The 23,962-nt window shown below is 49.4% G+C and overlaps 1 protein-coding gene across 3 annotated transcripts in view; it reads left to right on the top strand.

Moving 5' to 3' along the window:
* AXL (AXL receptor tyrosine kinase) overlaps positions 1-23,962 on the top strand; it is a 74,130-nt gene that overhangs the window by 7,591 nt on the left and 42,577 nt on the right. For 2 of the 3 annotated variants that reach the window (XM_081200241.1, XM_081200240.1), the window contains exons 2-4: positions 9,463-9,661; positions 17,554-17,654; positions 18,997-19,179. In XM_081200241.1, the coding sequence (XP_081056367.1) occupies positions 9,463-9,661; positions 17,554-17,654; positions 18,997-19,179 (483 nt within the window). Of the gene's footprint in view, positions 1-9,462; positions 9,662-11,254; positions 11,372-17,553; positions 17,655-18,996; positions 19,180-23,962 lie in introns of those variants that run through there. The other variant, XM_081200242.1, reaches the window with a different exon arrangement.

Below are 23,962 nucleotides of genomic sequence, written 5' to 3'. Positions count from 1 at the left end.
ATTAAGGGTGAGGATTTGCTGAATTAAATTTGAAATTGGAATGCAGAAAGGGGAGGTATGAGGAGGTCGGTGAAGTAAGTTTTAAGAAAATAAGGTTTTGAAATTATACTTGTTTGTTTGTTTTTGTGTTTGTTTGTTTGTATTTTATAATTTGTGAAAACTTAATAAATATCTTTAAAAGAAAAAAAAGAGGAGCACCAGACTCTCCGTAAGCCATAGCGTTTCAGAAATAGATTTTGAGGAGGCGCCAAAATGCTCTGGAAATCGGAAACAATTGTGTGTCGGATTTGCTGCAACCCAGTCAAGTGGGGCAGTGATTGCGAAGGCCTGCCTCTTTCCTCCTACGTGGGGAATCCGGATACCTGAGTTTACCCCAGCCACTCCCCTTATGCACATTCCTTTGATGGAATGAAATCCTGTAGACTGGAAGCTTAATGTGCAGGGCAAGGGAAGGGAAGACAACTGGCTGTATCATACGTAGCCTGCAATAGCTGCATTTGTACTAGCTTAAAGGTAAAGGGACCCCTGACCGTTAGGTCCAGTCGCGGACGACTCTGGGGTTGCGGCGCTCATCTCGCTTTATTGGCCAAGGGAGCCGGCGTACAGCTTCCGGGTCATGTGGCCAGCAGGACTAAGCCGCTTCTGGTGAACCAGAGCAGCCCACGGAAACGCCATTTACCTTCCCGCCGGAGCGGTACCCATTTATCTACTTGCACTTTGATGTGCTTTCGAACTGCTAGGTTGGCAGGAGCAGGGACCGAGCAACGGGAGCGCACCCTGTCGCGGGGATTCGAACCGCTGACCTTCTGATCGGCAAGCCCTAGGCTCTGTGGCTTAGACCACAGCGCCACCCGTGTTCCATCTAGCTTAGATGGCTTAAAAATAAACCCCCACCACAATTAGATGTTGAAGGAGGAATACCAGCAGCAATTAGCCGTGAGATCTCAGTGGAACCTCCATGAACGCGAGCAGGCTATCTCTGAACAGCAGGAGCTGGGAGCCAGCAGCAAGGGGAGGCCGAGACTTTCACGTTCTGCCTACCAAGTTGCCAGGAGCAACATTCTGGCAGAAATGCAGGGCTAGGTGGCCTTTTGGAGTGATGTGGCAGGGCCAGTTGCATGCCTGCAATTTAACAGGCCCAACCTGTGGTCTGATTAGGGAGGAGTTACACGGTGCTGCCCTCAAACAAGAGGGGAAGAAAGCCACATATTTGAGCCTACTAATCTCAGATGCATCTACGGAGGCGAATACGGGCTGCTGAGAACAACGCAATGGTTCCTTTGCACATGCCCAGAGACACTCTGCTGTTTACTGTGGCCTTATATGTTCAAGGACTGAGAAAGATTAGGCCCTGGGAAAGAGTTTTATCTCCCTCCTTAGGCTGCCACCTTTTTCTGGATAAAGCCGCTGTCCTTTAACTATTTGGGTGCCTGTTCATCGAAATATATGTGAGCCTCATTTGCTCTGTTGCCTCACTGAGGCTGGGTTTAGGGTGGCCAGCTAACCTGGACAAAACTAGCAGCCTGTAGACCGAGCTGTTATTGAAGGCGCAAGAGCCAGGCCTGCAAAGGGACTTTGGCAACCCTATCCATGATAGAGGCCAGTGGGGGCGGGGAAGATTTGAGCCAGCTGGGAGGATCTGCCTTCCTCTGCTCCACTCTCCCAATTAACTTCCATCTCCAGGGGCTGCCCTGTGACACCATCAGGGCCCCACTCCTAGGTCTCAGGTTTGGGGCTTGAAATCTGGGCTGCTCTTGACCTGGCAAGCCTAGCTATGACTGTTAGCGCTGCCTGATGGGAGTTGTAGTCCAAAACCTCCAGTGGGTACCACTGGGGCAATCTTTGGGGCTTGGAACTGGATTTTTGGGGGGCGGGACGGGGGCTGCTGCTGGTGCCGGAGGGAGCAGTGATAGAGCGAGCCCGCCTCTCCACAACCACAACAGAGGTTTCAGTACTCGCTGCAGTACTTGGCTCAAAAGGGAGGCGAATGGTCTCCAGCCCAGGCGTCCTGTGCCAACTTTTTCTCCCTGGGGCTGGGAGAGGCGGGCTTGTTTACATCATTCGCTCAGTGAGGTCATAGAGTTGAAATGGCCATGCGGTCCACCCTTGTGTGGCTCCACTAGGGCTCTCTTCCCTGCTCCGGCAAGTCGGAGCAGGGCCTTTTAGTTCTGTGGAACAGCTTCCCTGTTGAAATGTGGCAGGCGCCCACAATTTCCACTTTCCGGAAACAATTGCAGCCGTTCCTGTTTGGACAAGCTTTTCCAGCTAAATGAAAAGGTCTCTGCCTAAGCTGTTTATTTTGTATTATTAAAAAACCTATACAGTGGTACCTCAGGTTACATACGCTTCAGGTTACAGACTCTGCTAACCCAGAAATAGTGCTTCAGGTTAAGAACTTTGCTTCAGGATGAGAACAGAAATCGTGTGGCAGCAGCAGGAGGCTCCATTAGCTAAAGTGGTACCTCAGGTTAAGAACAGTTTCAGGTTAAGAACGGACCTCCAGAACGAATGAAGTTCTTAACCCGAGGTACCACTGTATTTTCTTTCTCGTACACTTTTGAAACCATTTTCAGTCGCTCCTATTGTATGCGCATGAGACTCATCGGAAAGACAATTCATGAATTAAATAATAAGATTAACATTAACAATAACAATAATAATAATATCAACATTAATAATCAGTGCTTTTTTTCTCGGGGGACGCAGTGGTACGCATTCCCTGGCCTAAACATTTTGTGAATCTAAATTTGGCCTCATTGGGGGCAGTATTTCAATAAGAGTAGGAAAATGAGATTACCCCTAAACATTTTTTTTTAGAAAAAAAGCACTAATGTTGTTGATGATGATATGCTTCGTCCAAATGCCTCCAGTAAGGGCTGTCAGATGCCAACCCCAGTATAGTGCCACTGACACAGTTGGCACTTTTGAGAATAATCCGAAAAGACAGGTCCCTGCCCCAACATGCTTACAATCAATCTTGGAAAAAAAGAAAGAAAACACGACCAGGATGAGGGACATGGGCGTAGCCAGAATTTCACTGCATGCTTCTCTGTTGGACCAGGAGCCAATTTGGGTCTCTTGGCATAGAAGAAGATTCCCCCCCCTCCCTTCCCCATCCTTCCTAGAGAGAGCAGCATGAGGCTCAAGAGTGTGGCCTGGGTTTCTTCCAAGTACGCAACTTCTGTTTCTCAGGCCCTGGAATGTGTCCCTCATTCCTCAAGGGTTAACGGCGGCTGCAGGGCAGGATATTCTCAGACTGGATTTATGCGCCGACTGCTCCACCTCCTCTGTTCCGCACACATTATGCATCATCTAGTGGCGTATATTTTATGTCCCATGTGCCGCTCTCGCTCTTTGACCTCGAAGCGCCACAGAGATTCTATACCCTTGCTTTGCAGCCGAGGGAGATTAGCCCTTCTGAAATTAGAATATGTTCTCGCTTGGTTAGCGTGGAAGTTTGACCAAATCGGTTTATGGAGGAACATTTTATCCAGTGCTTTTTTCTGGGGGGACACAGGGGTATGCATACCCCTAAACATTTTGTGAATCTTAAGTTTGACATCATTGAGGGGGCAGTATTTCAATATGAGTAGGAAAATGAGAGTACCCCTAAACATTTTTTTAGGGGGAAAAGCACTTGTTTTATCTATGACGTTTATGGTGGTCTGTGGACGACATTTGGGGATCCCTGCTCTATTGTGCTGTCTCACATTTACCAGAGTTTATGTCTGATACTCTTGTCTTCATCCCTGGAATTGGGGTGTGTGGTGCTGCTTTTGGGGGGGTTGTTTATATGGCTGGAGGAAGGGTGAAGCAGACCCCCCTCCCCTCTTCTCCACTGACCATTCTTCATCCCAGTTTGCCATCCACCAGCAAAACAGGCTTGCAGGTGTTGCAGGAATTTATGTATAGGGTTTTGGGGGGGTTGCCCCTCCAGCAGATATCATGCACATGCAGCCCACTACCAAAATCAGCACAATCGCTTTTGTGACTTTTGTGATTTGTCCCCACAAAACACTACATCACAGTTTCTTCCTATCTATTCAGAGGGTCTTTGCTGCACAATACCAAATGTAAGAATTCACTGATAAATGTATGTATGTACTGGCTCACTGGGAAAACTTCACAGGAAAATCCTGGAAGGAAGAAAACCAAAAGAGTCTTGGACAAAGGGGTCAGCCTCTTTTCTTCGCCCTTAGCCCCACCCCTGGCCGGCCGGCCATTGTCCTCCCTGGCCAAGGGTGGGTCAAAGGTTGGCCAAGCAGGTGGGAGACACCCGCCCAGGTGAGCCCCTCGGTGCTGGAAACCCCGCCACCTGTGGGGAAGGGAGAGTGGAAACTCATATAGACATGTGAGCTCAGCTACTCAGCAGCCCCTCTGCCTGAGTGATAATTCCTGGCATCCTGATACCTGAGTGCCAGACAGGTAGCCATTCCAGAAATAACAAACCCAGATGAAGACAAAAGGGTGTGATTAACTTGGCTGGGAAACAGGGAAATGTAAAGATCTCTTTTGCTTCACTTGATGGGTGTTTGGTGGAGGGCAAGGAGAACCATGGGGCAGGGTCCAGGATGCTCAGATTACGGCCACCAGACCTCCCCTTTCATGATGTAACCGTGATGTATGAGTGATGTAGTTTGGGGGGTGTAACATGGGGATGAGCAGCTAATAAAAGTTTGGGTTCTCTTTTGTTTGGGGCTTCCATCTTGTTCCACCTTGTGGCAGGTGGGAGTCCTGTCACGACAGTCTTCAACAAAGACCAAGCCTACCGGCTGCTGTTTTGCTCTGGTATTCCTGGCTGGTGTCCTTGTTTTTTGGCCAAGGGAGCCCTCAGATTTCTCCGTTAACAGGGGAAAACCTGTTTTTGCCATGGCAACAACCGGTTTAGGCCTCACCGAAGCAAATCCCTCTTTGCCTAACCTGACACTGAAAAATTGGGTTGGGGTGGCCCCATGTATTCCTACCCCGCACGTGTCCCAGAAAAAACAACCCAGAACATCCCGGTTTGTCCTGCAAGAGCACAACAACCATTTGCGGTGCTGTGATCTCACACGATTTCATTTTGGGGCACCGTGGAAGCATGTTTTTGGGGGGTTCCGTGATCTCACATGGGGAGCATGCTTGGGAAAACGTGCATCCTGGTTTTGGGACTCAGAGGATACCGGTGTATATATATGCCGGTATCCTCAGAGGGGGATGTGGGTGGTGCTGTGGGTTAAACCACAGAGTCTAGGACTTGCTGATCAGAAGGTCGGCGGTTCGAATCCCCGTGACGGGGTGAGCTCCCGTTGCTCGGTCCCTGCTCCTACCAACCTAGCAGTTCGAAAGCACGTCAAAGTGCAAGTAGATAAATAGGTACCGCTCCGGCGGGAAGTTAAACGGGGTTTCTGTGCGCTGCTCTAGTTTGCCAGAAGTGGCTTAGTCCTGCTGGCCACATGACCCGGAAGCTGTACGCTGGCTCCCTTGGCCAATAAAGCGAGATGAGCGCCGCAACCCCAGAGTCGGCCACGACTGGACCTAATGGTCTGGAGTCCCTTTATCCTCAGAGGAATGGTGGGAGAAATGAAATAGAAACAAGAGATTAAAGATGGTATCCTTGCTGCCCAGAAACTCCAAAGGGCTCTTGGCCTGAAGATTGCAACCCCTTAAACTGTCATTGAAATGGCGGGCAGAGTGATTCCCCCTCCTTTCACTTCCCAGACAGTGAGGGAAAAGGAGGCAGTGAAACTGGAATTGGATGAGGGAGTCCCGCCCCCCACCATTCAAGGCTCCCACAATGTTAGTTGTTGCTTTACGATAGAGAAAAATAAAACAGTTTTTCCTGGCATCGACAGGATTGCTGCCCCATAAATCTGTTTATTTGCAGCATTCCTCTCGGTGCATAGTATTGGTTCAGTTCGGCTGCATGTGGGTGGTTTAACTCTCCCCGCGCCAGTTTAATCAAACTGTGGGCAGAGTGAATCCGTTTTATTCCGGCAAACGTTTGATGTTTTTTGTGTGCTTGGTTTCAACCGCTGACCCTTAACCAATGTGCTTTATTGTCGCTGTGTTTCTGAAATCGCCATTTGAAATGCTGCACGCTGCACTGGGCGGTTTTTTTGCGCTAGAAGGGTGGGGTAGAAATGTTTTAATTTTAAAAAAACCCATGTATTTCTGCCAAAAAGAAACGTATCTGATTTACTTTATGGGTTTGGGGGGATAATAAAGGCCTAAGAAAAATATAACCACAACAAATATATAACTGGGGTAGTCCTAGGCAAGAGAAGGGTAAGTTTTCTACAACTTTAATATTTATGGAGGGGATTTCAACAGGTGCCGCTTGTCAGGCAAGTTATAGCACACCTGCTGAAATCCCCTACACAAATATTAAAGGTGTAGGAGCGGTATTCTTCCCCCACCCTTTCCTTTTTTTCCATGCAGCTGCCCTAGTATATCCAGGAGATTTGAAAGTAATCAGGGAGCTTAAATCTGTTCTGTTGAATTGACTGGAGATTTGGGAAGAGAAGCTTCACCTGTTGAATTTCTGCCGCTAGGCCAGAATGGCAGAAGTCCAACAGGTGAAGCTTTACTGTAAAAAGCTAATGGGTTTTAGCAGACTGCTACTAAGACCAGAATAACACCCCCCCCCATCCTCCGGGCCTCTAAGCTTGCAGAGCTGTTCTACCCTGGCCCACACTAGGGCTTGGGTGGGTATTTTTTGATGGGCCGGGGAATTATAAGAACTGTCATTAAGCGGGTGGGGCTGGTGCAGCTGCTATCCCTTGGCAGCTGGTGACGGAGAGGCGAGGAGAGTCATCGTCCGCAGCCGGCCTGGCCAGCCAGATCTCAACGTCACCGTTCCCTCCCGCTGCCCAAATTGGCACATTACAGAAGACAAGATTTGCAAAAAGGAAAAAAGAAGGAGGAAAGTGATGCTAAAGAGTTGCCAACTTTTAAAACTAGCTGCTCCTGCTCCCTGAAGCAGTCAGATGATCTGCCACAGACGATAGCAGGTGGCAAATGGATAAGAGTTTAAAAATATTAACTTAATTAATATTAACTTCTGTTTCAGTGTATCTGAAGAAGTGTGCATGCACACGAAAGCTCATACCAAGAACTAACTTAGTTGGTCTTTAAGGTGCTACTGGAAGGAATTTTTTTATTTTAAAAATATTAAGCGAGATATGTATGTGTGTTAGTTAATCAATCAATCAATCAATCAATCAATCTTTGTCTCCAGGCTTAACAACCTTTCTTGTTGATTCCTGCAACCCAGACTCATGCTACTGGCAGTAGAGCTGGCTTGAGTTCTCATTTTTTCCCTGGTCAGTGGCCATCCCTTTAAATAATATTCATAGCCTAATTTGACCCAGAGCTCGGACCCCACTGAACCATTCTGCGATGCCAAAGCACAGCCATTGGAATATACAGTGGTACCTCGGGTTAAGAACTTCATTCGTTCCAGAGGTCCGTTCGTAACCTGAAACTATTCTTAACCTGAAGCACCACTTTAGCTAATGGGGCCTCCTTCTGCCGCCGCGCCGCCGGAGCACGATTTCTGTTCTTATCCTGAAGCAAAGTTCTTAACCTGAAGCACTATTTCTGGATTAGCGGAGTCTGTAACCTGAAGCGTATGTAACCTGAAGCATATGTAACCCGAGGTACCACTGTATTGTAATAAGGCATCTTGTGGGTCTCTGAGCATGCGCAGTGCATTTTTCCCTTCACGCAACCGGACTCCTGGAATGTGACGATGAGAGCCTTGCTTTCCAAGTCGGAAGTTTTTCATTCTCAGGCCTACTGCAGCCCGAACGCCCTTCCCTTGTAGCAGGACTCATTTTTATTTATGTAAAATTGCAGACGCCCCCAGGACAGGTGGGCAGACAACAGCAAGGTTAAACGAGTTTAAAACCTGGTTTCAGTGAATAGAGGTTCTGGATATGGGCTAATACCTGGGAATTGGAAAAGGGGACAATCATCATCATCATCATCATCATCATCATCACAGAGTCATAGAATTGAAGAGTTGGAAGGGACCCTATAGATCATCTAGCCCACCCCCTGTAAGGCAGCTGTTCCATACGGGGTTCAAACCTGCAACCTTGGTGTTATATCAGTACCACTCTGTATCCAATATTATTCTTACTTTCTTACTGGCCCTTCACCACATGGTCTCTGAGCAATTTTAAAACATTCAGAGGAGCCAGTGTCACATAGTGGTTAGAGTGTTGGACTCAGACCAGGATTCAAATCCCCACTTGGCCATGGAACTTATTGAGTGGCCTTTGGCCAGCTATAGCCTCACAGCTTAGCCTACCTCGCAGGCTTGTTGTGAGGATGAAATGGGGTGCAGGAAAGCTTTGGGGTGCCATGAATGCCTCTTCGATCTCCTTAGGGCAGGCATGGCCAAACTTGGCCCACCTGTTTTGGGACTACAACTCCCATCATCCCTAGCTAACAGGAACCAATGGTCAGGGATGATGGGGATTGTAGTCCCAAAACAGCTGGAGGGCCAAGTTTGGCCATGCCTGCCTTAGAGGAAAGGTGGGCTATCAATGCGAAAGGCCGGCAGATGGTAGATAAATAGCTATGAAAATCAGGTTGAAACAGTGCTGTAGGGTGGGTCCTAAAATATATACAGTGGTACCTCAGGTTAAGTACTTAATTCGTTCCGGAGGTCCGTACTTAACCTGAAACTGTTCTTAACCTGAAGCACCACTTTAGCTAATGCCGCCTCCTGCTGCTGCCACACCGCCAGAGCCTGATTTCTGTTCTCAACCTGAAGCAAAGTTCTTAACCTGAAGCACTATTTCTGGGTTAGTGGAGTCTGTAACCTGAAGCGTATGAAACCTGAAGCGTATGTAACCTGAGGTACCACTGTACATCTCAGGTGTCAGGTACAGTGGACGCTCGAGTTGCGGACGTGATCCATGCGGGATGCATGTTCGCAACCTGCAGTGGCACGTCTGCGCACGCGCAGATTCTGATTCGGCATTTATGTGCATGTGCAAAGCGTGATTTAGCGTTCCTGCACATGCGTGACCGCCAAAACTCGGAAGTAACCCATTCTGGTACTTCCAGGTTTCAGCGCATCCGTAACCTGAAAAAACACAACCTGAAGTGTCTGTAACCCGAGGTATGACTGTATATACTTATTAAAGAGCAGTGGCGTAGCGTGGGGGGTGCAGGGGGAGCCGGCCGCACCGGGCGCAACATCTGGGGGTTAGGGTTAGGGGGTGCAAATCCACGGGTTAGGGGGCGCAAATCCATGGGTTAGGGGGCGCAAATTACTTGCCTTGCCCCGGGTGCTGACAACCCACGCTACGCCACTGTTAAAGAGGCATGTATTCAGTGTGCAGCAGAAACTGCACAACGCAGATAGACTCCCTTCGCTGTTTCTATCCTAGACCCATCCCTATGTCTCATTTTCCTTCTGCACGATGCTATTCAGGTGCTCCAACACAATCTCTTTCTCTCCTCCAGCCGTGTTCTTCCAAGAGAGCCCTTCGAACCTGACATCTTCCTTGGGCAAGGACATCAAGCTTTCCTGCTCTGCCCTTTCCCTTGGCGAGCCGCCTGAGATCAGTTGGCTGCGGGACGGAGCCGCCCTGGACTTGGCTGACAGTAACCAGATGCAGTTTCCCTTGGATGATGAAGAATGGATGACAACCAGCGAATTGAGGTGAGCACCTTACATCTCCAAAGCCACAGTAGGTGGGCTGGCGGGCTCAGCGTTGGAAAGATCTAGCAGTCTTAGTGGACCACAAGCTCAGCACGAGTCATCAACATCATCATCATAATTTTTATTTTGTATACCGTCTTTCTATCTTACGATACTCAAGGCGGTTTACAAGCTGAAGAAACAAAAAATGTACATCTTATAACAATCTAATGCAATACAAAAATGTTGTAAACATATGTTGTAAAACATAACTTTGAAATAGGCAACCTACATCAAAAAAGTAACATTCAACAATCATTAAGGTAAAGGTACCCCTGCCTGTTCGGGCCAGTCTTGCCAGACTCTAGGGTTGTGCGCTCATCTCACTCTAGAGGCCAGGAGCCAGCGCTGTCCGCAGACACTTCCGGGTCAGGTGGCCAGCGTGACAAGCTGCATCTGGCGAGCCAGCGCAGCACACGGAATGCCATTTACCTTCCCGCTGGTAAGCGGACCCTATTTATCTACTTGCACCTGGAGGTGCTTTCGAACTGCTAGGTTGGCAGGCGCTGGGACCGAACGACGGGAGCACACCCCGCCGCGGGGATTCAAACCGCCGACCATGCGATCGGCAAGTCCTAGGCGCTGAGGTTTTACCCACAGCGCCACCCGCATCCCTTGCAACAATCATTAGAACAGTATAAAATAATAATATCAACATATAAAAGTTAAACAGAAATCCACTCAACAGTTACAATAAATAATATCCAAACTATAATCAATAAAACAGCGGCAAGCCACAGTACATAAAACAATACAGTGATACCTCGGGTTAAGTACTTAATTCGTTCCGGAGGTCTGTTCTTAACCTGAAACTGTTCTTAACCTGAAGCACCACTTTAGCTAATGGGGCCTCCCGCTGCCGAACGACGGGACCGAACGACGGGAGCTCACCCTGTCGCGGGGATTCGAACCACCGACCTTCTGATTGGCAAACCCTAGGCTCTGTGGTTTAACTCACTGTACAATACACATTGAGAAGCTGTTGACACATTGAGTCAACAGTGTGATGCAGCAGCAAAAAAAGAGAAGGCAGTGCTGTTCTAGGCTGCATCAACAGAAGTCTAGTGATCAAGAGAAGTCATAGTCCCGCTCTGTTCTGCCTTGGTCAGGCCACGCTTGGAGTCCTGTGCCCAGTTCTGGGCACCACAATTTAAGAAGGATGCTGACAAGCTGGAAGGTGGGCAGAGGAGGGTGACCAAGATGGCCAAGGGTCTGGAAACCAAGCCTTATGAGGAACGGTTGAGGGAGTTGGGTGTGTTTAGCCTGGAGAAGAGGAGACTGAGAGGAGATATGAGAGCCATCTTCAAATGTCTAAACTAAGGGGCTGTCACATGGAGGATGGAACTACAGTGGTACCTCTGGATGCGAACAGGATCTGTTCCGGAGCCCGTTTGCATCCAGAAGCGAACACAATCCACGTCCGCGCATCTGCAGGTCATGATTTGCTGCTTCCGCGCATGCGTGTGATGTAATTTTGACCATCTGAGCATGCGCAAGCGGTGAAACCCGGAAGTAATGCACTCTGTTACTTCCGGGTCGCCGCAGCGCGCAGCAACTTCAACCAGAGGTATGACTGTAGCTTGTTTGCTCCTGCTCTGGAGGGTAGGACTCGAATCAATGGATTCAAGTTACCGTACAAGCCGACTAAACATCAGGAAAAACTTTCTGACAGTAAGAGCGGTTTGGCAGGGGGACGGACTCTCTCGGGAGGTTTTTAAGCAGAGGTTGGATGGCCACCTTTCACGGATGCCAGGCATAATTGCTTGAACTTCCACCCTGTCGCCTCTCCCTCGCCTTTTCTCTAAAATGTCCCAAACCTTTCCCCACATGTAAGTTGCCTTGACCGTTTGGCTAGCCCTTCTCTGACCGTATTCCGATATCCTTTCTGACGCGAGGCAACCAAAACTGTGCTCTACAGCCAGTCAGTCAGTTGCGCAACAGGCGGAAACCGTGCCACGGGGGAGCGGAGGAAAGTTGAAACGGTAATGGGTGTTGCCTGTTTGACTTAAACCACCATCCCTTCTTTCCTCCACGTGAACAGCCGAGCCATCTTCCTTGTGGAGAGATGGGGAGCTGGCTGGCTTTCTCTGAGGGGGGTGTGTGTGAGAGAGAGACACATTGGGAAATATTTCCAGTTGCTCAACCCCAAAGCAGCATAACTTGGTGAGTAGGAGAGAGGCTGGCAGCTTTCCTCTCCTGGCCTCGCATGATGCTTTCCTCCTCTGCTTCTTTCATTGCCCTTTCCGTTGGCAGGCCAGGCAAAGTAGGAACTGAATGGGGATGAAAGGATCAGGGGCAGCTTCCAGGACCGTGGCCCAAACTGGATGTCTGAAGTCCTGGATTATCCAAGAGGCAGGCTAAGGGCTTATCCACCCTCCTGCTGCTTCTCTGCTCCGCCCCCCGTCCCGTCCCCCAATAGCCCAGGGGAAAGGGCTCTTTAGCCCACAATTCCGGTTTTTGCCGGATTAGCATTTGCTCCAATTTAGCACTAAAGAGTGGGTTTTCCCTGGGAAAGGAGCACAACCGGGGGAAACAGCTTGCACCCGTGTCTTCTTTTTTTTATAAAATATTTATTAAAGGTTTTAAACAATACAACAAACTTCACCTTCACAACCAATAAAAAAGAAAAAACATCATCACAATCAATCAAGAAAAAAAACCAAAACAAACAAGAAAAACATACTTCTAAGCACATGAAGGGTAGCTCAGTCAGCAGAGCATGACCTTGGAGTCAGTCACCATCTCTTAGCCCATGGGTAGGCAAACTGAGGCCCGGGGTCCGGATCTGGCCCAGTCGCCTTCTAAATCCGGCCCATAGATGGTCTGGGAATCAGCGTGTTTTTACATGAGTAGAATGGGTCCTTTTATTTAAAATGCATCTCTGGGAAACAGCATACAAATCAATATGGCTAACCTGATCCAAAACACCCACCCACCTCACCCACCCACGAAAACAAAGATCACCACAGCCAATCACAAGCAAACAATCACACCTTAGGCCAACCCCAACCTCTCTCACCACCAAAGGAACACAAGTGAACAACACAAGCAACGCTGACACCAAACTCTACATACATTAAACATAATAGAAACACCGCCACCCGACCCCAACCCTATCCATCTTCCCTCTCTCCACCCCCCTTTCTTTTTTCTTTTTTCTTTTCTTCCCCCCCAATGCCTCAACAAATGAAACGGATTTGTAAAAATGTTACATGAAGAAAAAAAATATGAGGCACTACACTTCTGTAAAACAAGAAAATCCTGAATAAAATATATATTAAAAAAGGAGCAAAAAAAAAAGAAAAAGAAAAAAGAAAAAAAATGCATCTCTGGGTTATTTGCGGGGCCTGCCTGGTGTTTTTACATGAGTAGAATGTGTCCTTTTATTTAAAATGCATCTCTGGGTTATTTGTGGGGCATAGGAATTCGTTCATTCCCCCCCAAAAAAAATATAGTCTGGCCCCCCACAAGGTCTGAGGGACAGTGGACTGGGCCCCTGCTGAAAAGGTTTGCTGACCCCTGTCTTAGCCTAACCTACCTCACAGGGTTGTCGTGAGGGCGAAATGGGGGGGGGGGGAGAACCACCTGCACCATCTCGAGATCCTTGGAAGATAAAGGGGGTATATCAATGTAATAAATAGTCATAGTAATAATGGTTCCTTTTCTGGTGGTCCACTCCCCAACCCCACGCTCCATCTCACAAAATAGTAATGATAATCCATTACTGGATTATACTGAATAAAGTCCCTATTTTTTTCCTGGGGGAAGCAGGCCTGTTGTGCAACAGCGCCAAATTCGCTGTTATTGTGCAAATTGAATTTGCCCATACGCGATTGAATTCCACCCACAAAATAGCAACAGTCTGGAATCTCCAACAGTTCCCACGGTTTTTATATATTTTTTACTCTGCCTTTGTTTCGTTAGCTGCGTGGGCTCTTTAAACTTGTTTCTTTCCTTTCCTAAAAAGCTTATACAGTAGTGCCCCGCAAGACGAACGCCTCGCAAGACAAAAAACTCGCTAGACGAAAGGTTTTTTCGTCCGCGATTTGCCTCGCAAGACGAATTCCCCTATGGGCTTGCTTCGCAAAACGAAGCTTGCCCCGGGGACAGCGGGTCTTCTCTTTTGAAGCAAGGGGCTGCGGGGAGATAGCGATCTCCCTGCAGCCCCTTGCTGCAAAAGACATCCGGGGGAAGCGGGGAAGCGAAGCGCTTCGCTTCCCCGCTTCCCCCGGACCTCTTCTGAAGCAAGGGGATGGGGGGAGATAGCGATCTCCCTGCAGCCCCTTGCTGCAAAAGACGTCGGGGGAAGCGGGGAAGCGAAGCGCTTCGCTTCCCCGCTTCCCCCGGACCTCTTCTGAAGCAAGGGGCTGGGGGGAGATCGCTATCTCCCCCCAGCCCCTTGCTGCAAAAGACGTCGGGGGAAGCGGGGAAGCGAAGCGCTTCGCTTCCCCGCTTCCCCCGGACCTCTTCTGAAGCAAGGGGATGGGGGGAGATAGCGATCTCCCCCCAGCCCCTTGCTTCAGAAGAGGTCCGGGGGAAGCGGGAAGCGAAGCGCTTCGCTTCCCCGCTTCCCCCTGACGTCTTTTGCAGCTGTTCCGAAGTGGGGCGGGGGGCGGGGTCACCTGCCCCAGCCGCCCCACTTCGGAAAGCTGTTCCAGGAACAGCTCCATAGGAACCTCCATAGGCGCCCGTCACCTCTCCAGCCAGGAGAGCGCGCGCGGGGCTAAACCAGCCCCCCGCGACCCTCTCCCAGCTGGAGTTGTGACGCGCGCATATGGCAGGAACCTCCATAGGCGCCCGTCACCTCTCCAGCCGGGAGAGCGCGCGCGGGGCTAAAGAAACCATAGCCCCGCGACCCTCTGCCAGCTGGAGTTGTGACGCGCGCATATGGCAGGAACCTCCATAGGCGCCCGTCACCTCTCCAGCCGGGAGAGCGCGCGCGGGGCTAAAGAAACCATAGCCCCGCGACCCTCTCCCAGCTGGAGAAGTGACGCGTGACTATGGCAGCAGCCTCTGAAGGATGCACCGAAGCCTGGCGTGGGGGGCGGCGGAGAGACCTTCTCCCCGCGCCAGCCTTCGGATGGCTGTCCTGAAGACTTGGGGTGGGAGAAGGGTTTTCCTTCCCACCGCCAACATTCAGAATGCTGTTCTGAATGTTGGCGGTGGGGAGGAAAAACCCTCCTCCCACGCAAGCCCCGGGAACAGAGGGAAAGCGCTGCGCGCCTTCCCCTCTGTTCCCGTACCTGTGCTGAAGGCTTGCGGTGCGGAGAAAAGCCCTTCTCCGCACCGCCAGCCTGGCAAGCGGTTTCCCTAGGAACGCATTAATTGATTTTCAATGCATTCCTATGGGAAACCGTGCTTCGCAAGACGAAAAATTCGCTAGACGACAAAAATTGCGGAACGAATTAATTTCGTCTTGCGGGGCACCACTGTACATTCATCTCGAGTTTGATAAACAGCAAAAGACACAATGCTCAGCTGGAACAAACAGAAGGGTTTAAAGAACTCTGTAGAATAAACACACACACACACACACACACACACACACACACACACACACACACAACTAGCACAAGAGTAAGATGCTTTGTTTTGTCTGCTGCTTGTGATGTCCAGGAGGAAACTGGCAGCTGGTCTTCTGGATTCAGGAGTCTGAGGATGGAAAGGGGAAGAATCATGATCCATAAACAAACAGAGAGGTTGTCAGCCTTTCTGCAGTGACACAAACAACCCAAAACACAAACAACTCCTAACCAGCGATAAACACTAACCCGGAGGGGTAGGGGCCCCAATATTTAAAATCAGAAATATTGGGCCCCTGTACAATTTGCCACAGCATACCCTCCAACATTTCTCCAATGGAAATAGGGACATCCTAAGGGAAAGCAGGGCATTCTGAAATCAAATCAGAAACCGAGGCGGCTTTTGTAAACCCTGGAAAATGGGGACATTTGAAAGGTCTGCCATGGCATTCAAGTTGAGTTGAAAATGTTGGCTGTGTATGCCCAAGTTCTCTTAACAAATATCTCAAACGTCGTAAGAGGGTTTTGGTGCATATTGGACCCAAGTTTATATCCATGGATTTTAATGGTATTACTCATAGTGTGTTTTGTATCCTGATGTTTAATGGAAATGGGTTTTGGACACACACCCTGTGCTTAGCCTCCTGGAGTGAGGCACCCTGGAAGAGAAGGGGTGGCTCAGGAGTGAGTGGTCTAGATTAAGGTTACCAGATTTTTTTCAAAGAAAAGGACACTAAAAAAAAGAGAGAAAGAGAAAAGTTATTAAAGAAAAAGTCACAGTATTTTTCGCTCTATAAGGCGCACCAGACCATAAGACGCACCTAGGTTTTGGAGGAGGAAAACAAGAAAAAAATATTCTGAATCTCAGAAGCCAGAACAGCAAGAGGGATCGCTGCGCAGTGAAAGCAGCAATCCCTCTTGCTGTTCTGGCTTCTAGGATAGCTGCGCAGCCTGCATTCGCTCCATAAGATGCACACACATTTCCCCTTACTTTTTAGGAGGGAAAAAGTGAGTCTTATAGAGCAAAAAATACGGTATTTAAAAAAATAATAACGAAGAAGTAATATATTCTCTTCTGTGGTCTCCCTCTGTCGCGCGGCCTTCCTCTGGACCCTGGCCTGCTCTCTTGGAGAGCTAGCCGCCATGGAGTAGGCTCACGTCAGGCCTGGGCTTGGCCACGTGTCCTTGCCCTCCTGGTGCTCTCCTACTTCTCCTTTTCAGCGGCGTGGCAAGGTTGAAGCTCCCCTCTTTTTTTCTTCTTCCTCTTTCTCTCTCTTCCTTCTCCTTCTCCTCTCCTCCTTCTCTCTGTGTCAGCTCTGGGGTTTTCCTGGCCCCGGAGTGCCATTGGGCAGTTGGCCGGGTGGCCAGGCGCTCTCGCTCCTGGCTCAGTTTGGGTTGCGGGGGTGGGGGTGGGCTGTCAGTGGTTCCCCCAGTTGACACGCTGGGCATCCCCAGTTCCCCCTTGGTAGTGGCAGTGGCAGTCTCAGCAGCCGGGAGCCAGCCTGATAGCGCTGTTGGCTCTGAATGGCTTCAGGAACTACTCACTGCCCGCCATTTTGCCTCGCCAGAAGTCCCCATATGATGTGTCTTGTGCTGTTGAACCAATCACGCAACATTTATTCCCTACTAGTAAATCTACAACACTTAAAATAAAAATCTGGGGACGGATTTTGTCCAGGGACAGATTTGTGAATCCGGGGACTGTCCCCGGGAAACGGGGACGTCTGGTAACCTTAGTCTAGATGAACTTTCAAACTGATCCTGAGGGGAAGGCAGAACATTTTTTGCATGCAGATGGTCCCAGGTTCAATCCTGATGTCTCCAGGTCGGGTTGAAACCCTGGAGAGCCACTCCCAGTCCATGCAGACAAGGCAGATGGACCAATGGTCAGACCTGGTATAAGGCAACTTCCTGTGTTCCTACCCAGCAGGGCTCTTTTCATGTTCTCATGAACAGGCCTGGAGCCTAGCCTGGTAGTATTCGCCTGAGCAAGTGGTCCAGATCAGGAGTAGAGGTTGTTGGCATCTGACTGGCGTGAGCCTTTGGGGGTGAAGTCAAACTGTGGGACCTGCTGTGGCTGTAGAGATCGATACGAGTGAGACATGTTTTGTTGCAGCCGGGGCAGATGAAGGCGTCCGATTGATGCACCACGGTGTTTCTTCTCTCTGAGTTCCTCCCGGCGGTCATTCCTCCTCTGGTCGCTGCTATAGATACACTTGTTTAAGGAGGGATCCCACAACCCTGCTCTCTCTCCTCAGATCAGGAGTGAATTTTAAGGCACTGAGAAGCCAAATTAACTCCCTGTGTTGCTGTTCTCCTCTTCCCTGACAGCATCTCTTCTGTTCAGCTCTCAGACATGGGGAACTACCAGTGTGCGGCCTCGGTGAACGGATCTGAAGTCCTCTCTGATGAAGCCTACCTGAAGCTGGAAGGTAAACGCTGTTTGTCTGAGCGTGATGTGCACACACCAGATCACACCGCGAGGATCTTACACAAGTGTTCATCACAGGGTCGAAGAAGGAGGGTGGTGACAGAGAAAAGAGGCACTGGAGCCCAAACTGGCTTCGCAGCCAGCTTCTCTTTCTTTCAAAACTTTCCCAACGTGAAAGCTTTGAAGAACGCAGACGCAACAAGTACTGTAAATATAAATGGAAGATGTTTTGTCTAGGGTGAGACCTTGGTTCCTTAGCCATAGATGATGACCTTGTGCGAGTGTTTGGGTGAGCTGTGTGGGGTTTCTACTGCGGTTGGAGGAGCCCTAGATAAGACTGGGTTTGAGCGTCACAGCGGAAGCCTGCCAGTGCTGTAGTTTGTGGATTGTTGGGATCTGTGATTGCTGAGAGGGAGGGAGCCTGTGGCTGTGCCTGATTGTAGACTGAATATGTCCCAAGCCGCCAATTAGTTTCTGGGCCCAGTTCAAAATGCTGGTGGCCTATAAAGCCTTAAATGGCTCAGGACCACAATACCTCAATATACACCAACCCGGACAATGCACTCATCATCTGAGGCCCTTCTTTGTGTGTCTCCTCCACAAGAGGTCCAGAGGGCAGCAACACAAGAACAGGGCCTTTTCCGGGGTGGCTCCCTGTCTGTAGATTGCTCTCCCCAGGGAGGCTCGCCTGGCACTTTCATTATATGCCTGTAGGCACCCGGCAAAAGCATTCCTTTTCAACCAGGCCTTTGGCTGATTAATATTCTACAGCCTTTTATATGTGTTTGTGGGAGGGGGGTATTGCTTTGTTGTTTTGGTTTCAACTATTTACTTGTTTTTTTTTACCTTGTGTTTTTACCCTGTGAATCCTCTTCATATCTTTGGATGAAGAGCAGTATATAAAACTAATGAATCAAAATAAATAACACAGGTGTGTTAGCAGACATGGAATCTTGAGCGAATGATATTCAGTGAGCAGAATCCTGTTTAATAGATTTTGATGTTTTATGGATCTGTACCTGTATTGCTTTATAGACAGTATTTAATTTTGTTCGATTTCCTTTCTGAAACACTTTGAAACATAAGTATATATAAAAAACCCACTTGAGATAATAGTAATAACTTGTACGTAAAATAACAAAAATAAAAATTACAGCTCCATCAGGGACGAAAACCCACTCTTCAAAGCTGAATTGGCACAAACAGCAATCTGGGGGAAACCCGAACTGACGTTTGCTTCGATTCCACTTTGAAGAACCTCGCATTTACGCATCACAAGGGAGCCTTCTGTGTCCGCTTGCTGAGTCTATTCCTTCTTGCCGCCCCCCCCTTTTTGTGTCCAGGTCTCCCCTTTTTCACTGAAGAGCCCCAGGATCTGGAGGTCACAGTCAACACCCCCTTCAACCTCAGCTGCAGGGCTCAGGGCCCCCCAGAACCAGTGCGGGTGATCTGGCTGCAAGACAGCGCCCCCCTCAACTCCTTGAACGACCCGCAGGCCCGGACGCCTTCCACACTGGCGTTGAGAGGTGAGTCGCACAGTGGATCATGTCTGATTCCTCTGCTCAGAAAACTACCATTACAAAAAAGATACGTGATCACATCCGTCCCATACGTCCAAAGCAAATTAAATCCTGGGAACTGTAGTTTGTTGAGGATGCTGGGTGTGGTAGTTCCACGGGGCAAACTACAGTTCCCAGAACTTTACAGGAGAAGCCCTGTGCTGTCCGGGAGGTCAGCTGTCTGGGGAAATACACACTGGGTGTTTGGGACTGGTCCCCTCTCAATCTCCTCCATGGGACCAGAGCTTTCAAAATCCATCTATAGCTTTCTTCCGTCTCGATCCACGGCTTTGTTTTGCGGCTTTGCCTTTCCAAGTGGAGTTTAATCTTCTCAGTGCTGGGAGCACTAATTCCCGACATCTGGGTTCCTGTATGCTCTCTGTATGTGAAGAAGCATACTCTGTACACACTCCATAGTTCCTTCCTTGCCTTTCCCTGGCTCTGGACCAAGGTGTTGAAAACAGTTTCAGGGCCTAGCTGATGAGGCTCCGATCAAGCTTTTGTTTGCTTCTCCGTTTTCTGCATCTGGGTGGCTGAGCCAAAAATCCCCCCGTCCTTTATTTTTCTCTCGGTTCTGCTGGCTGCAAAGAGAGAGCCCTGGTTCTCCCCGCAAGCCAGTCCCTCTCTGGCGTTATTGAAGAGCAGGGGGCAGGAGGGAAGGGCAGTGAATGCAGGAGGGGGACCCCTATTCTCGCCCTCCATTCAGCCTTGCCTTCGTGAGCGTGCCCCTTTCCCCCCTTCCCTCACGTCCTTGTTCATTGTCTCGGGTGTCCCCCTCTCTCAAAGCCCCTCTTGTCCCCAGCCTCCAGCTTCTTTTGTTCCCTTTTCTATGCGAGTGGCTGGTTCCCGATGGCTCGGCTGGGGAGGGGGTTTTCCTCCGAGCGTGGGAACGGGCCCTGCAAGCCTTGCCAAATGCCAATTGGGCAGTGTGCGTGCGTGCATGTGCAAGCGTGTCTCCGTCTCTTGCCGCTCACGAAAACAACGTCGACCTGTTTCGAGGGTCCAGAGTGCTTCACCTTGATTCTCGGTAACCCTTACAACACCCCTGTAAGGTAGGCCAAGGGGTAGGGTTGCCAGACGCATCTCAGCAGGTGTTGCTTGTGCGAGAAGCTGTAGCACTTGGTAAATGCCCTCCTCTGCAAAGAGGCAGGAGCGCTTGTCCTGCTTTTAATACAGTGGTACCTCGGGTTACATACGCTTCAGGTTACAGACTCCGCTAACCCAGAAATAGTACCTCGGGTTAAGAACTTTGCTTCAGGATGAGAACAGAAATCGTGCTCCGGCGGCGCGGCAGCAGCGGGAGGCCCCATTAGCTAAAGTGGTGCTTCAGGTTAAGAACAGTTTCAGGTTAAGAATGGCCCTCCGGAACGAATTAAGTACTTAACCTGAGGTACCCACTGTAATAATATTAATAATTTTATTATTTGTATCCTGCCCATCTGACTGGGTTTGCCCCAGCCACTCTGGGCGGCTTTCAACGAGTATAAAAGCATAATAAACATCAAACATTAAAAACTTCCCTATACAAGGCTGCCTTCAGATGTCTTCTCTAAGTCGTATAGTTATTTATCTCCTTGACATCTGATGGGAGGGTGTTCCACAGGGCGGGTGCCACCACCAAGAAGGCTCTCTGCCTGGTTCCCTGTAGCTTCACTTCTTGCAGTGGAAATGGGTGGGCCATGTGGAGATCGGGTAAGCATTTCGGGAGAGGGGATGTTTGGAAGGTCCCCTTGTTCTTTGGCACCACAGATGACGGGCAGTACTGCAAGCCACTCAGAGCCGTGGAAGGTGAACCAAGAAAGGACCACAGCTCATCCCTTTGACATCTCTGTTGGTCTATTTAGCATAATATTGTGAACACCGGACTCCTCCAGGCTACCTATTTATTAAGCATTCGTTCTGATTTGCATGGGACATGGGTGGCGCTATGGGTTAAACCACAGAGCCTAGGACTTGCTGATCAGAAGGTCGGTGGTTCGAATCTCCGCGATGGGGTGAGCGCCCATTGTTCAGTCCCAGCTCCTGCCAACCTAGCAGTTTGAAAGCACGTCAAATTGCAAGTAGATAAATAGGTACCACTCTGGTGGGAAGGTAAACGGTGTTTCCGTGTGCTGCTCTGGTTCGCCAGAAGCGGCTTAGTCCTGCTGGCCACATGACCCGGAAGCTGTACGCTGGCTCCCTCGGCCAGTAAAGCGAGAAGAGCGCTGCAACCCCAGAGTCGACCACTACTGGACCTAGTAGTCAGGGGTCCCTTTACCTGATTTGCTTGCACAAATCTTATGTGGAGATTGTACCACATCCTGTCTTATTGAGCATTCATTCTTAAAAAAAAGAAGGCAATAAACATTTGACCCCAATTTGCTCTGATTTGCTTGCTGGACGTTTATACAGTTTCCTGTTTCTCATTTGTTCACCCCACACTTCTCGCTGCATTCTCCTAGCCTCAGGAAGTCTCAGGGAGTGGATTTGTTGTGCTGAGGTTTTAACCCTGGCGGGCCTAAATTTCCCAGCATGCATTTGAATCCCTCCTGAAAATGCTGATGGGAGCCTCTGCTGAGAGTCTTTCCTATCCTCTCTGGGCCACTTTGGGCTCCTGACCCACCCTGCTGGCCGATGGCCTACTCTGTTTGCCCCAGCACAGTTTGGGGGGCTTCCCAGAATCCTTGCCACTGGGCTTTTCTGCCGAAGGCCACCGGCTGATTAGCTGAAGCCAGCCACAGCTATTTTCCTTTTCTTGCATTATTTTTTTTTTTTTGCTGATTTGGCAGTTGCGTGGGGTTGCGAGCCTCAAACCAGACGCCTGGGTAAGAGGAAGTGGGTGTGAAGGGCTTCTTTGGCCAAAGAGCATCTCTTTCTTCTCCTCGAATAGAAACCAAAATCTTGGCAGCAAGAATCTCCTTGTGGCCGTAGCCCTAAGCACACGGGATGCTGGAGGCAACCCCCCTTGAGCCCAGTGGGACTTCCATGCGTAGGACAGAGATTTCCGCCAGAATCTGTTCTTGCCTGGGAGTGTAGTCTGTGCCATGCAGCTTATTCAGACGCAGGGGTGGGTTGGAGGCAAAGGAGGGGTGCAAACGGCAAGACGCAGCTCCCACATGTCTTTGCCATATTATTGCATGGAAGAGCTTGGGGAAAACACCCGCAAGACAACCGAGCAAGACAGGAAGGGTTTGGGAACCTGAGGCTGGTGCAATAGACCTTCCTGCGGGGGCTTCTTAGAATCATAGAATCATAGAATCATAGAGTTGGAAGAGACCACAAGGGCCATCGAGTCCAACCCCCTGCCAAGCAGGAAACACCATCAGAGCACTCCTGACATATGGTTGTCAAGCCTCTGCTTAAAGACCTCCAAAGCAGGAGACTCCACCACTTCTGATGGTTGCTTCAGAGAGAAGGACACATGCTTTGAATGCAGAAGGTCCTAGGTGGAAGGCAGCCCTGTTTAGGGAAGCTTTTAATGTTTGACGCATTACTGTACAGTGGTACCTTGGGTTAAGCACTTAATTCGTTCCGGAGGTCTGTACTTAACCTGAAACTGTTCTTAATCTGAAGCACCACTTTAGCCAATGGGGCCTCCTGCTGCTGCCGCGCCGCCAGAGCACGATTTCTGTTCTCATCCTGAAGCAAAGTTCTTAACCTGAAGCACTATTTCTGGGTTAGCGGAGTCTGTAACCTGAAGCGTATGTAACCCGAGGTACCACTTTATTTTAATATTTGGTTGGAAGCCGCCCAGAGTGGCTGAGGAAGCCCAGCCAGATGGGTGGGGTATTATTAATAATAATAATAATAATAATAATAATAATAATAATAATAATAATAATAAATGCCTGGCTTCTTTAACACCCAAGCTGTAACTCACTGCCCTGAAAATCCACCCACCGCCGTCTTGCTTTCCCCTCTTTTTCGCATTAGCTTGGGTTTGACTCTTGGAAGGATGTCAGCCAAACGCCTCCTGTAATAAAAGAGGGGGGGAAAGGAAGGGGGATTGCTGTATTGCTGTGCTCCCTTTGAGGTTCAAATAACAAAACAAAACCCTGATCTGCAGCTCGTGTTTCTTGTTTCTTTTTTCATCCCGGTTTTTAAAATGGTGTTGCTCCACGATCCATATCTATCCTGTGGCTGTCCTGTCATAGAATCATAGACTTGTACATTTGGAAGGGACCCCTTGTGGTCATCTAGTCCAACCCCCTGCAAGGCAGGAATCTCAGCTAAAGCATCCATGACAGACAGCCGTCCAAACTCTGCTTAGAAACCACCAAGGAAGGAGAGTCCACAACCTCCTGAGGGAGAGCCGTTCCACTGTCAAACATCTCTTGCTGCCAGAAAGTCCTTCCTGATGTTTAGTCAGAATCGCCTTCCTTTTCACTTGAAGCCATGGGTTCGAGTCCTACCCCCTAGAGCTTGAAATGCTTCATTTTGACATCTCTCCCTCTGCCTCTTACTGACGCACCACCAGCTTCAATCCATATTTAGAAAAGGAGTGGTCGAGTGGTCATTTTAAGGAGGTTGTGTGGACAAGGCCCAAGCCAGCAGCAGGCGAAGCGTTTCCCCTGAAACATCTGGAGGGTATTAGTGGCCGTGCAAAACATCTGGGGGGGGAAAGGTGACAGATTAGCAGCAGCTATGCACACATTTCTTTTGCCCTGTTGTGTTTACCTGGGGTCAAAATTGTTCTGCTGGGTTTTGAAAAGAAAACAAGAGTAGGGGGTTTGCCTCTCTGGCCTGTTTGACCAAAGGCAACAATGGCACA

The sequence above is a fragment of the Podarcis bocagei genome (assembly GCF_964188305.1).
Source record: "Podarcis bocagei genome assembly, chromosome: 7".
Lineage (NCBI taxonomy): Eukaryota > Metazoa > Chordata > Lepidosauria > Squamata > Lacertidae > Podarcis > Podarcis bocagei.
The sequence above is the reverse complement of the archived record's forward strand: the minus strand, read 5'-3'. Positions and strand labels throughout refer to the sequence as shown.